This window comes from Borostomias antarcticus (assembly GCF_949987555.1).
Source record: "Borostomias antarcticus genome assembly, chromosome: 25".
NCBI classification, from domain to species: domain Eukaryota; kingdom Metazoa; phylum Chordata; class Actinopteri; order Stomiiformes; family Stomiidae; genus Borostomias; species Borostomias antarcticus.
The window spans coordinates 8,733,389-8,749,192 of NC_140258.1; the positions used below are offsets into that span (position 1 = coordinate 8,733,389).

The 15,804-nt window shown below is 51.5% G+C and overlaps 1 protein-coding gene across 1 annotated transcript in view; it reads left to right on the forward strand.

The window, feature by feature from the left end:
• The window catches only part of thada (THADA armadillo repeat containing), a 67,512-nt gene that overhangs the window by 6,720 nt on the left and 44,988 nt on the right, over positions 1-15,804 (forward strand). Inside the window, exons 13-24 of the mRNA XM_084458942.1 lie at positions 37-192; positions 866-973; positions 1,070-1,193; positions 1,395-1,540; positions 1,723-1,954; positions 2,680-2,815; positions 2,964-3,100; positions 3,234-3,386; positions 3,619-3,779; positions 11,587-11,696; positions 13,050-13,182; positions 15,481-15,603. Of these exons, the coding sequence (XP_084315068.1) occupies positions 37-192; positions 866-973; positions 1,070-1,193; positions 1,395-1,540; positions 1,723-1,954; positions 2,680-2,815; positions 2,964-3,100; positions 3,234-3,386; positions 3,619-3,779; positions 11,587-11,696; positions 13,050-13,182; positions 15,481-15,603 (1,719 nt within the window). The remainder of the gene's footprint in view (positions 1-36; positions 193-865; positions 974-1,069; positions 1,194-1,394; positions 1,541-1,722; positions 1,955-2,679; positions 2,816-2,963; positions 3,101-3,233; positions 3,387-3,618; positions 3,780-11,586; positions 11,697-13,049; positions 13,183-15,480; positions 15,604-15,804) is intronic.

Here is a 15,804-nt window from a genome sequence, read left to right on the forward strand (position 1 = left end):
TGTGTGTGATGGCAGTGTTGCTCTCCCTCCTCTCAGGTGCGGATGGATGCTCTGGGGTTGGTGTGCGAGAGCCATCGGAGCACGGAGGTTCTGACCTCGCAGGAAACGGACCTGGTTCGCCACTTCCTGCCCTTTAACCTGAACAGCCAATCACCTGGGGTCAGGCAGCAGACGGTCAGCCTGCTGAAGAAGGTCAGAGTTCAGATGAGACTGCTCCAGTCTGTACAGTACCTGTGTCGTTGCTCACCTCAAACTTGATTACACCTTCCTAGGAAATCCTTTTATTAAATGGAGAAAAATGTGTGCTCTGTCACTTTTTCTCCTCAATAGTTTAGCCAATCCATCTGAAATGGCACATGAGCATCGGCATGGACTGGCAGAGCTGACTTTTCAATTTCCCCAAATGAGGCTGTTTATATGAGCATTTGCACGCAATTTGTCCAAGTATGCACGGCGTTCGTCTACAGTCGCTGCCAGCAAACGTGATTTTTTTGTCTCATCCGGTTGATGAGATGGCCACCAACTCAACTCACCAACGTCGGCCATTGCCTCGTGCATAGTTCAGTTCTACTTTGTCATTTCGATTCCACAGTGACACACACTGATCATCTGATAACCCCCCCCACCCCCTCCTAAAAAAAACATGCCGTTATTTGCAACCCATTCTCTCACACAAGCGTCTTTAAAGGGATGTACTTATTTCATTTGCCACAACATATGTGGATTAAAGCTGTTTATGAGCTTTTATGGCACCTCTGTAGAGTTGCGGCGTGCACATCCCCGGAGGTCTGCACGTCGTCCCCAGGTATGGGCTGATGTCATACGGTTAGTCACTCTTCCTGTACGTGTGTGTGTGTGTCCGTAGCTCCTGTGCAGAGTGAAAGACAGTGGTCAGCTGCTGCAGAAGAGACTCGTCCAGGAGAGAAACGTGGAACAGAGGAAAAGAGACCAACACACCGTGGACACATACAAGGTATCCTACACACTCACAATCACAATAGGGACACGAGGAATGGTGGATACAGAAATAGTGGCAGGTTCTCACGTGTGTGTGTGTGTGTGTCTCTAGGAGTTCTTACGCTGGCTGTGTGAGAGTCTCTTGGAGGTGCTGGTACCTGGAGCCTCCTTCTCCACCTGCCTGACTACCCTACACCTGCTGGGCCTACTGGCTCAGCTCTTCACCTTCTCCACTGGTACTGACCTTCACGCTGCACTCTTCATCATCACAAGGGCTCTCTGACCTGTGTATTCATATGTTTCTCTTTCTCCCTCTTTCTGACTCTGTCTCTCTCTCTCTCTCTGTGTCTCTCTCTCTCTCTCTCTCTCTGTCTCTCTCTCTCTGTCTCTCTCTCTCTCTCTCTCTCTCTCTCTCTCTCCCCCCACCTTACTCTCAGGGCCTGATGTCTTTTCTCTGGGCGAGGTGGTGACTCCTGCACACGCTCAGAACGTCCTCTACTGTGTGGCTAGCAACTTCCTGGAGGTCAAGCAGCTGGCCTCCACATTGCTACGGCAACTCCCGCCGTCCGCCGTGGGGCTACAGGTCTGGGAAGAAAGTTGTCTTTTTCTGCCCACCCCCCCCCGTCGTTTTGCTTAAAAAACGACATATCGATGATGGGATAAGCCTAAGCATGGCCACATCCGTATCGCTGTCGCCAGTCCAGCGACGTTAGATCCGTTCGACACGAGGCTGACCGGGCCGCGGTCTCCGTTTCTCCCCGTTAGGAGCCAGAGAGGGCGCAGGCTCTTCTGCGAGTGGCCCTGGACCTCAGCACCAGCGCCAAGCCCTTTGACAGCGTCACGGCCGCCCACCTCCTGGGCCTGCTGCTCCACCTGCCCGGCCTGCCCCAGGCCCTGCAGCGCTGCGCCCGGGAGCAGGGCCTCGCCTACCAGCCTCCCGCCCCCCCCCGGCCCCAGGCGTCCGAGGCCCTCACCCTGGAGGTCAACGCCCTAGCAGGTGAGACTGCCGCCACGGTTTGGGGATGGACACAGTACGTTTTAGCCTGGCTTCGCACTAACGCAAAGGCTCTGGAAATTCTCAATTCATTCACACTCAGTTCCAAGGGACGTTAACAACAGTCGCAGACCGAAACGCCTCTGGACATTGGATATAGAGCCACTGTAACCGAGTGAAACATGAGTAGCTGGTGAAACTCGCTCCTCAAAGGAGCGCGGACAGTCCCTCCAAGAGGGAGGCCCCTATCGGCGCAACTGTCGGCGTGTCCGCCTCACAAGCAGGAGAGCTTGTGGAACATGGGTTCGAATCCCGCCCTGGGCAAGCCGCTAACATAGGTCGAACTGTTGAACAGTACGAAGACAGAGTACGATGGATTTTTTTTGTTTTGGTTTTTTTTTTTTTTTTTTTTTGTATCGATACTGTACCATGGGGAATCGATACAGTACTTACACAAATGTGTACTTGAATACTCCAGACAAATGTGATCTCACTCACAAGATTCAAGATCCGTTTATTCGCCATGCATATGGCTTACACATCAGCACTGGTCAGTAATACTACCAGTATGTAGGGCTTCCTACAAACACTCATCTCTGCCGTTTTGCGCCGCCAACATGGATAAATCCAGTCATGTATCGACCGCCACATACAGTATGGGATCATAGTAAAAGGTGATGCTGAAGTTAGCATGTGCTAAGTGTGTGTTGGGTGCCTGTGTGGTCCAGTGGTCCGATTCTTGATGGCGTGTCTGATGGTGGAGGTGGTGAAGGCGGAGTCCTCCCTCCTGCTGGCTGCAGCCTCCTACCCTCTCTACGGCAGAGCCCACTGCTGCACCGCCACCCTGCAGCAGATCAACACTGGGTGAGGAGGAGGCACACACACACACACACACACACACACACTGCTTAGACACACATTTACACGCACATGTTAAGACACAGATGGTTCAACCGTTCTACCTTCCTTAATGCATGCGTGTGTGTGTGTGTGTGTGTGCGTGTGTGTCCAGGACTCTGACCCTGCATGTCGAGTGGAGGGCGTTGGTAGCAGAGCTGATCAGAGTGTGTTACCGGATGTCTGACGTGGTCTCCCCTGTGGTCCAGAGCTCCTCCCCCGAGGGACTCATCCCCATGGATACAGGCTCAGGTCGGCACCTCCCATTGGTCCCAAGGGACCTGACTGTGACAGTGTGTAACTTCTCGACGTCGTGCGTGTGAACACACACTACTGTGTGTTTGTATGCGTGTGCGTAATCGTGTGTGTTGGATCGTCTCCGCAGAGGCGTCGGCTGGTCTCCAGAGGATCCTGCAGGAGATTCAGCCCCGAGACTCCAACGACTTCTTCACCAGCGCCAGAGAGCTGGACGCCCAGACGGAGGAGGACGACAGCACCCCCGCAGAACGCACGCAGGAACCACAGCAGGACAGCGCTGGTCAGTAGTACACTCGGCAGTACCGGGTTCGTCCTGGTGAGGTCAGTGTTTCACCATTGACGCACAGAGACAGCCGGATTTACTGTACTGGCACACAATGCGCATGATTAACCACTGCACTGCGGTGTATCACATTCTGTGAGGTTACGTTGTGTAAAGTGAAATGAAATGCACAAATTGAATCATTACTGTGTGCGTGTGCGCGCGTGTGTGTGTGCGTGCGTGTATGTAGGTGGCAGTGGGGAGAGCTACAGGGTGACAGCTCAGATGGTGCTGGTGTGCTGTTGGAGGAGTATGAAGGAGGTGTCCATGCTACTGGGACAGGTGTGCCAGAGCCTGCCTCTACAGACCCTGGACTCACACACCGACGCGGGACTCATCACCCAAGAACAGGTGGGATATCGTATACAGTACGAGTACGCTAGCCGTCGCACTGACTAGTCAGCGCTGCAGACGGCCATCAGCTAGTTGTGGAAAACCTGATTTTTAGTGAAATGGCGGCGCCTAAAACCGTAGCAAACAAGCAGCAGGAGGTTCCAGTGGGTAAACCCCAACAGTCTGGCAATACTTTAGAAAACATGACATTAGTTCCACTGTCAACTGCAGATTGTGCAAGACTACCCTGAACTACAATAAAAGTAAGTCTGCTGTGCATGGAAGCATCCGGAAACCGCTAGCGCTACACAGATTCGGGGTTGGCAATTTCCACAAACAACACATTTATCGTCACGAGCTGAAAGGTCAAGTCAACAGAAGCCGGAACATTCTCCCACGGCATGCGCGCCACACTTTCACCACCTAGACTAAATGTGCGCCCGTGGTGATCAACAGCTGTTCAATAATTTAATGCTTCTTGGCACAAAAGAAGTGCTGGCTCGTTTTGTCCTTGTTTTGGGCAAACCTGGTTATAAACCTGCGTCCAGAGGGGAGTAGGGGGAACTCTGAGAAGAGTGGATGGGAAGGATCGTTCAGTATTCGTCTGGAAAGGTTGATGGTATATTGATCAGAGAGCTGAGAGATACTCTGAACATCTGAGCCAGTGATTTTCTTCCCCGCCTTAGTAACCTTGTCCAGCATGTATCTGTTCTGGATGGACAGACTTCCACCCCAGCACTGGATGGCGAAGGTCACCAGGCTCTGAACGAACGTCAGGTAGAACAGTCTCAGCGTTGTTACGTCTGCCTCGAAGCTGCGTAGCTTCCTTAAAAAAATAAAGTCTATGTTGTGCTTTTGTGTATCTTGCCACTGTGTTTGCAGTCCAGGTGAGTTTGGAGTCGATGATAGAGCCCAGGTACTTATATTCCTCCACCGTCTCAATCGGTGTACCTTGTAGGGTAACTGGTTGCAGGGAGGGGGGGGCTTCTTCTAAAATCCATCACCATTTCTTTTGTTTTTGAAATATTTAGAATAAGTGAGTTTGTCGTGCACCATTCATAGAAGTGGTCTACCTCAGTCCTGTAGTCCTGCTCTGTGTCCATTAAGAGGCCCACTAGGGCAGCGTCGTCTGCAAACTTGACTAAAGAGCAGCTAGTGTGGTGACTGACACAATCATTAGTATATAAAATAAATAACAGAGGAGATAAAACGCAGCCTTGCGGCACACCCGTATTTGTTGTGATGGTTGCTGCTTTGACCCACCCTCACATATTGTCGTCTGCCTACTAGAACTGCAGTGTGTCTATATGTGCCTGAGTTTGTACACACTGCAGTTTGCCTACAGAGAGATCGCAGGATCTCGGTTAACGAAGTGGTCGAGGGTATTTGAGTGAGCTGCTGGCAGGTCTCACGCTTTCTCGCAGCTGTTATAATAGAATATATAATTATAGTAGTTATTAAATACGAATATAACTGACAAATCCACCTGAAATTAATCACAATGTTGATTTTTATTGGCCCACCCACCCGCGGATGTCGCGGATATATCTGCAATATTCGCATCTCTAGTAGAAAGACAGAACAGGGGACAACAATTTAGCCAAGAAGAGACTTAGTTGCAATAAGGTATAGCTACAGTAGATGTCTCCCCATAAAACAGTGTCCACTTACTGGTGGACTCACATACTGTATGTATGCCTTTGTTTGTCTGTATTGTTGATTTTGTAATTCCATTTTGCACTCTTCCCTGGAGTGGTTTGAAGAACTTCATCAGTGCTATATCCAGTAGCAGGATATCTAGGGCACACATGCCATATAAAGACTTACAAAAGAAGGTTGTTTTTGATATAATGGTCTAAGCCGTGTGTATAAATGTCGACAAATGTAAACTCTCAGCATTGTGGGATTGCGGCAGGGTCACTTGGGAAATGTAAACAGTACGGCCACGCTGCCTCTGAAACCTTTTGCCACTGTTTGTCACAACATTACATTACTTTCTGTCAATGCAAGCGCTCATTCCGACTGTTTTATGGCATGAATTCGGGCTGCATAGATATGTTTGAGTGAGCATCTGAATGATCTCTTGCGAATAAATGAATTAATTTCTGGCATGACATGTTAGAGGGTCAATACTCCAGCAAACAACAACTAGTTGACTACTTTTGGGGAAAAGTAGACACACTGTACACACACGCTGACACACACACAAAAAAGCGTACATGCACGTGTTCTTACTGTTCTCATATGCCCTCCTTTGCCTCAAGTATACAAAACCACACACACACACACACACTGCAGTCATTGTGGCACTAAGTACATGCTTGTACATAATAAAGCACTTGCACACCCTCACACTCGGCTGCAAGTGGCCCAGTTGTTTACATCCTCTCTCTCTCTCTCACACACACACACACACACACACACACACACACACACTGTCCTGGTTCGCCCAGCATGGGGATGTGTGGGGCCGTAAGGTATTATTTAAGACACGGCCGCCTGCATACCATGCCTCTACTGTAGTGAGAGAGGACGCCTGTGTGTGTGTGTGTGTGAGAGAGAGACGCCACGCTGGGAAGCCTCTTCAATTAGCATCCGCCCTCGTTAGCATCCGCCCTCGTTAGCGCTCTGCTTTCATTTGGGGCTGACCCCGCTGCTTTAACGACCGCCACTGCCTCCATTCCCTCGCATTCTTTCCAAATCACATCCACCACCGGCCCCGCCTCTTCCCGAAGAGGTAAACACTGTTGAACACCACACACACACACACACACCGGTTAGCAAACGCTGCAAACAAACGGCTAGCTTGCACAGTCACATATGGCCCCTTCGTCTGGGGAGCTGCTTATTATGCACTGGAGACCTTCACATGCTGAAACACTCAGACAACCATTCCTGTGTGTGTGTGTGTATGTGTGTGTGTGTGTGTGTGCGTGTGCGTGTGTTTGTGGTGTGAGTGTGTGAGAGACAGCCTGCATGTCTACCATATGTTTGTTCCCCTGTGAGAGGAAATGTTTACAGAGGAAGTAGGCAGGTTGGTTCTACCTATGCTGTTATTTGGTGTATTGCTGATTACTAGTGCAAAGTGCCCATTCAAAATGCACTTACCATGCCATAGTCACATCCCCCCTTCCATTACAGTATGATGTGCTTGAAAGAATCTTAACAGCAGACCGCTGTAGCATCGAGCATTGAAATAGCTAGTTGGCTGGTTAGCTAACTTGAATGCCGCTGTCCACAATACATAGCTACTGTACATAGCCGGTGAACGCGTATCCGTGCCCTTGGGAACCAATTAATAATTGCACAGAAGACATCTAACTATAAAGTTGGCCCCGTCTGCTGTCTGAAGCTAATTGGCAAGAAAGAAAGCTTCACAGCGAAAACTCTTGTAGCACGATAAGGCACTCCTCCACTAATTACTAAAATACCCAAAAGCCTCCCATGGCAAACGTTAGCTGTACTACAACTCCCTTTCCTTAATAGTCTACACTAATAAGCGAGCTCTTAGGGAAGGGCACAACAATTTCCCCTCAGCGTTTATCTAGCTATCTATATACCGTATCAGTGTTAAAGGGGTAGTGTGCTATTTTGGACATTCAGCCCTATTTGTGGTCAGTCTACCATGAACCCTGAAACATAGATACCATAGCAAGTAAGGCTACATGTTCAAAATAGCACAGTACCTCTTTAAATCTGTGACCCATATAGAAAACCATCTGTGGGGCTTCACATGTACAGTATAGAAAGCACTACTCACAACACCAGGGGCAGATACATCGACAATCAGTTGAAGTACACCATTTAAATCATCACCTCCACAAATCAAAACACATGGACCCAGAATTTTACCTTCGTGCCACAAAACCGAAACGAATGCACCCATATCAGCACATGAACAAAGCAGTCAACATCGGTTTAATGTCTTCGTTTTCATCGACTCATTACTTAGTACTTCACCACATATTGTCGGTTGTAATGTATATGAAACCTAATCCCGTTGAGAATCACTGAACCAAACAACTTCACGGGTGATACTGCGCGTCCTCAGGGTCCTGAGCAGTAGACCTGCGATGTGTGAAGGGCCGACTTCACACATCGGCTGGTTCTCCAGATAACCGTGCCCCAGAGAGAGACGGAGACGGAGACAGAGAGACGCGATCTGTGGAATTGGTAGAGAGATGACGACGTCCGAGTCCTTTCGGGATCCCGGTTTTATCCTCCATGTTTTTGGTACCGTCTCTCTGGACTCTCTCTCCCCTCTCAGACACACACTACAGTACTTCTTCCAGTCAAATCCCATTGAGACGGCGTTTTTGGGAGCAGACCCTCCACCAGTCACGTACTCTGGCCTTCTACCAATGATGTCACCAGACGGCCAGATGGGCTGGAGCAGGGGGGTGATGTCATCGCCGTGCTGACCACAGCACCTGGCCCAGTTACGTAACGCATGAGCTAAGGACGGGGGCCCGGCCCAAATGGCTGGAGGAGCTGCGGGAACTGTCAGAACCAGAGGAACACGAGAACCTCCCGAGGACCTGGTCTCTTCATTGTGTGGCAGTGTGTATGTCCTAGTCAGTGTGTATGTCCTAGTCAGTGTGTATGTCCTAGTCAGTGTGTATGTCCTAGTCAGTGTGTATGTCCTAGTCAGTGTGTATGTCCTAGTCAGTGTTGTGGGTTCAGGCCATCTCTCTGTGTTTGTGGAATGGATTAGGTCTGGTCTGCAGAGACCCAAATCCATCCGCCCAGCTCGGTGATGGCACGCTCAATCAATACTGAATGTGTGTGTGAGCGTGCGTGTGTTACCGTGCGTGTGTGTGTGTGTGAGCGTGCGTGTGTGTCTGACGGTGTCACGGCGGGAGACATCTTTCCGAGTCTGACGGCCGTCCAACTCCCGCCTCCTCACGCCAAAGTCCTGTTTTGGGATCCTGTCGTCCAGGCAACGCGGCAGATGTTTCTGTTCCCTGCCGGCACCATGGCAACAGTAACAGTCGGCGGTCTTCGCGGTGTTGGGATGGCGTTTAATATCTTTATCACTGGGCCAGGCAGGGGATATGAGAGAGAGAGAGAGACGGAGGGAGAGAGAAATGGAAAGCAGAAGATGGAGATGGCTCTCATGCTGCTGACAGGGATTTTGGGATGCATTTCCTCCATTTTGGGAGGTCCTTCTGGAGCAGGGGGAGATCTCAGCTGTGTGTGTGTGTGTGTGTGTGTGTGTGTGTGTGTGTGTGTGTGTGTGTGTGTGTGTGTGTGTGTGTGTGTGTGTGTGGTGTGTGTGTGGTGTGTGTGTGTGTGTGTGTGTGTGTGTGTGTGTGTGTGTGTGTGTGTGTGTGTGTGTGTGTGTGTGTGTGTGTGTGTGTGTGAGAGAGAGAGAGAGACAGCGAGACCACCGGAGTGCTGGTGTACATCCAAGGTCCTACAGTTTCACAGCTCTGGTGTTTTAGTCTGGCCCGGCCTGGGTGCTTACTCACAGACTGGAGACAGGGCCGTCAGTCTCGCCAGGAGACAGACCTTCACCAGGCCAGGGGAGAGATCAGACCATCTTCCATAACCAGGCCAGGGGAGAGATTATTACCAGGCCAGGGGAGAGAGACCAGGCCAGGGGAGAGATCAGACCATCTTCCATAACCAGGCCAGGGGAGAGAGCAGACCATCTTCCATAACCAGGCCAGGGGAGAGATTATTACCAGGCCAGGGGAGAGAGACCAGGCCAGGGGAGAGATCAGACCATCTTCCATAACCAGGCCAGGGGAGAGAGCAGACCATCTTCCATAACCAGGCCAGGGGAGAGATCAGACCATCTTCCATAACCAGGCCAGGAGAGAGATCAGACCATCCATAACCAGGCCAGGGGAGAGATTATTCCCAGGCTAGGGGAGAGAGACCATCAGCAAGCCAGGGGACGAGGGGAGAGATCAGACCATCCACCGTCTGCACAAATTGTCTCGTGTTTACTTTTCTGGGGGCTAGGGGGCGCTCCCCTGGTTCTCTCTCTCCCCCTCCCTCTTTCCTTTCTAACTCCCTGTTTTTCTCTCCCTACTTTCGTTCCCCTCCCCCCCCCGAGGGGGCTGTTACGGTGGCTGATAAGAGCTCATTATGACTTCTACGTCTCTCTGGGCCGGGGAACCAGATGCCAGACTCGGAGGGGGCGGGACCAGCCACAGATCACGCTTTCCTGGAAGTCATGTGGGCCGCGCCGGTGGGCCCGTCCACCACAAACGGCGCTGGTTACGCATTCCTCCTCACACCCCATCTGCCACTGTAGTACACAGTACAAGAGGTGGCTAGAGTTACAGGAAGAACACAGTTCAGGGAAGCAGCGTTTAGGGCTCAGAAAAAGCTGTTGCTGAAGTGAATGTGTGCCCTCACTCTAACCCTCAACTTGTCAGAGTTGCGTAATCCCCTAGGGGGTCAGTGGAATCAAATGAACAACAGCAGCAGCAGCAACAACATCATCATTCCCAGTAGCAGTCTTAAGACCGTCTTGAGGCGAGGCCAGTGCCGCAGGATTGGAGGCTGCTATTTGGGTCACGCTGACACGGGGCCTTGTGTAATTACTCCCGTTCCCCCAGCGCCGGCAGTTGGGGAAAACGCCGTCCACCCCGCGCACGGATGTTTTTTTCTGGGAAACGGGCGCGTTGCAAACAGGAAGTTGCCGTCTAAATAAAGTCACCCCCAGGAAGCCGGAAAAAAATAGAGCGCTTTTAATGATTACACAAAACGGCGGATCCCTAAATAGCGGGGGGGTGGGGGGGGGGGGGTAGTGCAGAAAGCCACGGCCTGGGCAGCTCCTCGCCGCATCGTAGCCGCCGCCAGCGCGCCCCGCCCCTCGCCACCCTCCCCGGGTGACTGCCGCTCCATATTTACCTCGGTGAGGTCAGCAGTACGCTGGTGGAGAGCTGCGGACGCTGGCCTGAGGCTAGATGCGATGGTCCTAGTCACTGGGCTGGTGCAGCTGTGGTCGCGGCGGGTGAGGTATTCCTGTATTTTCTGTCGAGGCGGGTTGGTCAACCGTTATGTCCGTAGGGTCATTTGGGGTTGATAGGCATTGAATTGTGCTTTTTTTTTTTTTTTTTCTCTTTTTGAACGATAAGTGTACAATGGTCTAAACGTTCATCTATAAGAAAAATAGGAGGGGGGGTCCTAGGTTTACGGCCGTCTTGAAACAAGCCTGTCCAAATCTCATGCATTGAATGATGTAACTGCGCGTGTGTGTGTGTTTAAACCCCATGTCAACCCCCTGTTGACATGGGGCTCTCTCCTGTCTGCCCCTTCCTGTGCCCTCTCTGCCACCCCAGACTGGCGCAGAGCCACGGCCCGGCCTGCGGTTGCGGTGCCACGGTGTAATAACAGGGGGAGCCCGCTGCGCCCTGCCCCTCACCTGGAATACACTCCTACGTTTCCTAGCCTGCCGGCCGCGCAGGGTCATGTGCAACACCCCTGTGGCCACTGGGTTTCAGAGCCTGGTTTTTCCTACGGTGCCCATTATGGCGATGATGACTGTCCCTTGTCGGAGTGCACTTGTCACGCTAGCTGGCTGGCCGGCGTTTCTCACGCTCGTTATCGGCATGGCTGAAGGCGAGGCTGTAGGATATATTCAGTCATACTAATCTATGTTATTCTGCTGGGATTGGGATTGATAAATGTTACGTACTGCTGTTTGATGTATTTATACCCCTCCCCTCTCTCTCTTCTTTTTCTCCCTCCCCTCCCTCCCTCTCTCCCTCCCTCCATCTCTCTCTCTCTCTCTCTCTATCTCTCTCTTTCCCTCGCTCCATCTCTCTCTTTCCCTCCCTCCATCTCTCTCTCCCTCCATCTCTCTCAGGTGGAGGGGGTGGGTCTGTACTTCCGTCAGCAGCTGCTGCAGTCTCGTCACCGGGGGGCCTTTGAGCTGGCCTACGTTGGCTTCGTACGCCTCACTGAGATGCTGTGCAGGTGTGTGTGTGTGTGTGTGTGTGAGAGCGAGGGAGTTTGTTTTACTTTTATTACATCCTTATTTAACCAGGTAGTAGCTCATTGAAATTTAAAATCTCTTTTTCAAGAGAGACCTGGCCGAGAGAGCGAAGGAGTGTGTGTGTGTGTGTAAGAGTGTGTGTGTGTGTAAGAGTGAGTGTGTGTGTTTGTGTGCGTGAGAGAGTGTGTGTGTGAGTGTGTGTCTGTCTTCTAAAAGCCACGCATCACCTTCTTTATCTGTGTGTGTGTGTGTGTGTCTGTGTGTGAGTGTGTGTTTGTGTGCGTGAGAGAGAGAGTGTGTGTGTGTGTGTGTGCGTGCGTGAGAGAGAGAGAGTGTGTGTGTGTGTGTGCGTGCGTGTGTGTGTGTGTGCGCGTGTGCGTGAGAGAGTGTGTGTGCGTGTGTGCACGGGCCTGTCCTGAAGGGAGGAATGTGCTGGTCCTGGTATTCCCTCCCTCCCTCCCTCCCTCTGTCTTCCTCAGTGGAAGAGGAGGCGTCCTCCGTGTGAATACCCATTCAGGAGTTATGGACCTGGCCCTGAAATGTTTTACACAATTATATCATCCTTTAAATTGGCCTACATGTTTAGTGTGCGTGGGTGCGTGGCGGTGTGTGCCTGTGTGTGTGAGTACCTGTGTGTGTGTGTGTGTGTGTGTGTGTGTGGTGCAGGCCTGGGTGGATACTGAGAGTGGATTGTGTGTGAGAGTACCTGTGTGTGTGTGTGTGTGTGTGTGTGTGTGTGTGTGTGTGTGTGTGTGTGTGTGTGGTGCAGGCCTGGGTGGATACTGAGAGTGGATGGTGTGTGAGAGTACCTGTGTGTGTGTGTGTGTGTGTGTGTGTGTGTGTGTGTGTGTGTGTGTGGTGCAGGCCTGGGTGGATACTGAGAGTGGATGGTGTGTGAGAGTGCCGTGTTACAGGGTGTTGATTGTAGGGCGCTAAACTTTTGATGCTCGGGTTTCCTTTCTCGGGTGGTGTGTTCCAGGACAGTGTGTGTGTGTGCGTGCGCCCGCGTGTGCGCGCGTGTGCGCCCGCGTGTGTGTGTGTGCACAGTCTATGTTCCTCGCCTGTCCTCCTAGTGGATTGTTTGAACTAACCTCCTTGGTCCACTGGCGCTTGTAAAACAGCAGCCCTTTTCAAAACGGCGGAGCACATTCCTCCCTGCAGTCGTGTGTGTGTGTGTGTGTGTGTGTGCGTGCGTGCGTGTGTGTGAGATATAGCTGTTCACCAACAATATCACTTATTTTCTTCTTTTTCTTAAGCTTATTTTGAACTGTGTGCGCGCACTTGTGTGTGTGTGTTTCTGTCTGTGTGTGTGTGTGTGCGCGCGTGCGTTGCAGGAGTGGAAGCCGGACCCTGCAGCAGCTGCCTGCCCGCTGGCTATCTGAGGTGCTGCAGGAGGTCAAGTCCAGTGACCCCTCGTCCAAACTGTGTGCCACGCGACGCAGCGCAGGCATACCCTTCTACATCCAGGTGAGTGTGTGTGCCTGCGTTTGTGTGTGTGTGTATTTGAGTTTGAGTGTTGAATTTGAATTTATTTATTGAGGATAGCCCCTTGAGATGTATCATCTCATTTTCGAGGGGATCCTATAACACAAATACAAACATTAAACAATGAATTACCGAATACATAAAACAACACAAATACACACGCACACTTAGCTCAACAACTCCAACCCACCCACACAGCCTAGTTACATCCTAACCACCACAACACACACCCGGCCCACGGAGCACAGAAGTGAGCCAGTAAGGTATGGATGGCAACAAGGCCACTCTCCACATCCGAAGACCACACGTAAATATTCAGGGGAAAGAACTACAATGACCAGAACAATAAAGTATTAAAAACAGTCATGAAAATAATAACATAAAAATAATCAAATTAAGTACACAATAAACAGACACAGGAATTAAAAACATGAACAAGTTGATTTAAGCTGAGAAAGTAAAGATGATTTAAAGCGATGGTATGAAGTAATGGACCTAAGAGAGGGGGGAAGGTTATTCCAATCAGTAGGGGCTTTATATGCAAATGACCTACGACCTACTTCTTTAAAGATTCTAGGGACATAGAAACAGGGATGTTGCAAATGCCTCAAAGGGTAGGAGGATCTAGATGGAACTAAGTACTCTTTCAAATATGGAGGATAATTTGAAAGAGTGTGTGTGTTCCGTCTACTCCTAAAAGCCATGCATCACCTTCTATGTCCAGGTGTGTGTGTGTGTCTCTGTGTGTGTATGTGTGTTCTGTCTTCTCCTAAAAGCCACGCATCACCTTCTTTCTGTGTGTGTGAGAGTGTGTGTGTGTGAGAGTGTGTGTATGTGTTCTGTTTACTCCTAAAAGGCATGCATCACTATTTCTTGGCGTGTCCTTTGAGCACTCATGCTGGAAGAACACTGTGTCTTCTTTCCATCAATCTCTCCTGCTCACACACACACACACACACACACACTCCCACACACACACTCCCTGTCCCTTCCCTGACCCCCGTCTTGTGTTCACCAATCCCACACACCTCAACGGCGCGTCTTGATCCCTAGCACCGCATTCCATCAACTCTGGATATCGACCAATCGCTAGTCCAGTCCTGCCTCCCTTCTCCGCCGCTTTGATTGGCCGACTCGGGGAGCGGGGGAGGGCCCGGCCTCGGAACCCGGGGTGACCCGACCCAGAAATGATAAATCTAGATATTCGGCAGGAGAGAGAAATTGATTGGCTGAGAGAGAACATGAGAGCCGAGGAGGCTGAGGACAGAAACGTGTAGATAAGATGTGGATGAAAGGAGGGAGGGAGGGAGGGAGAGAGAGGGAGAGAGGGAGAGAGAGGGAGAGAGGGAGGGAGGGAGAGAGAGAGAGAGATAAGGCAGGGGAGACTGAGGGAGGGGAGGAGGGCGGCTGTGTCAACACCTTGGCAGAGCCAAGTGCACATTCCTGTGGTGGAGAGATCCGGAAAAGTTGGCTGGGGCTGCTGGAGCAAGCTGCTGCTGCTAGCCTGGCCTGGCCCGGCCCGGCCTGGCCCGGCCCGGCCTCCTGCTGGCTCGGGACACACTTCACAGGAACCAGACCAGACACACACACACACACACACACACAGCTGTCTCTCATCAGTTCATCCTGCAGCCCCACTCCGACGCACGCCGATGACGTCACTCGGCGAAGCCAGGGTCGCTCGATGTTAAGGGTGGGGTTACGTAATGTGGCGTTAGGTAACTTGTGATATATTGTGATATTTGGATGAATATCAGGGTTATATGACGGGCGAGTTTGGTCACGGTACGTCCGGCTCTCTCCTTAGATTGTTTCTGTCTCATTCCGTCTCCTCTAACCCCCTTTCTATTCCACAGGCCCTGCGTTCCAGCGTTTAGACTTCACCCCGTCTATTCTCCAGGCCCTGCTGTCCTCTGAGCTCAGTGTTCCAGCGTTTAGACTGTGCCGTTCTAGTCCACAGGCCCTGTGGTCCTCTGAGCGCTGGAATGTTCCAGCGTTTAGACGCTGTACGCTCTTTTTTGGGGGGGGCGTGCATGTGAACGGGTGAATGAGAGGAGGGCAGTCCATTTACCATTGTACTTTTTGTTCCCCAGGCCCTGCTGTCCTCAGACATGAATGTTCCAGTGTTTAGGCTGTACTCTTTCCACTCCCCAGGCCCTGTGGTCCTCTTAGCTCCACAACGTTCCATCGTTTAGCCTGTATCCTTCCTGTAATTGCCCGGGCCTGGCGGGCATCAGAGTTGTGTTCCAGTGTTTAGACTGTGCCCTTTCCATTCCCCAGGCCCTGCTGTCCTCGGAGCCCAAGTCGTCCAGCTGCAGCCTGTTGAAGATGACCATGAGGGAGCTGACCGCCCTGGCTGTGCCCCCCCCCAACAGGGACAGCGACCACACCAGTGTACCCCAGGTACCCAACGCTACCACGGGACGCGTGCCCGCTGCCGGAGCACCGTTACTGAACCTTAGTGGCCGAGTGCACCGTTGATTCACGGCGCTTCCTCATGTACAAGCTGTTTTCTCAACCTTTTTACAGCGTTTTAGGGCCCTTACTATGTTTTACGCGTCTGCCGGAGCATGTGTGTGTGAAATGAAGTGACGCGTGTGTGTG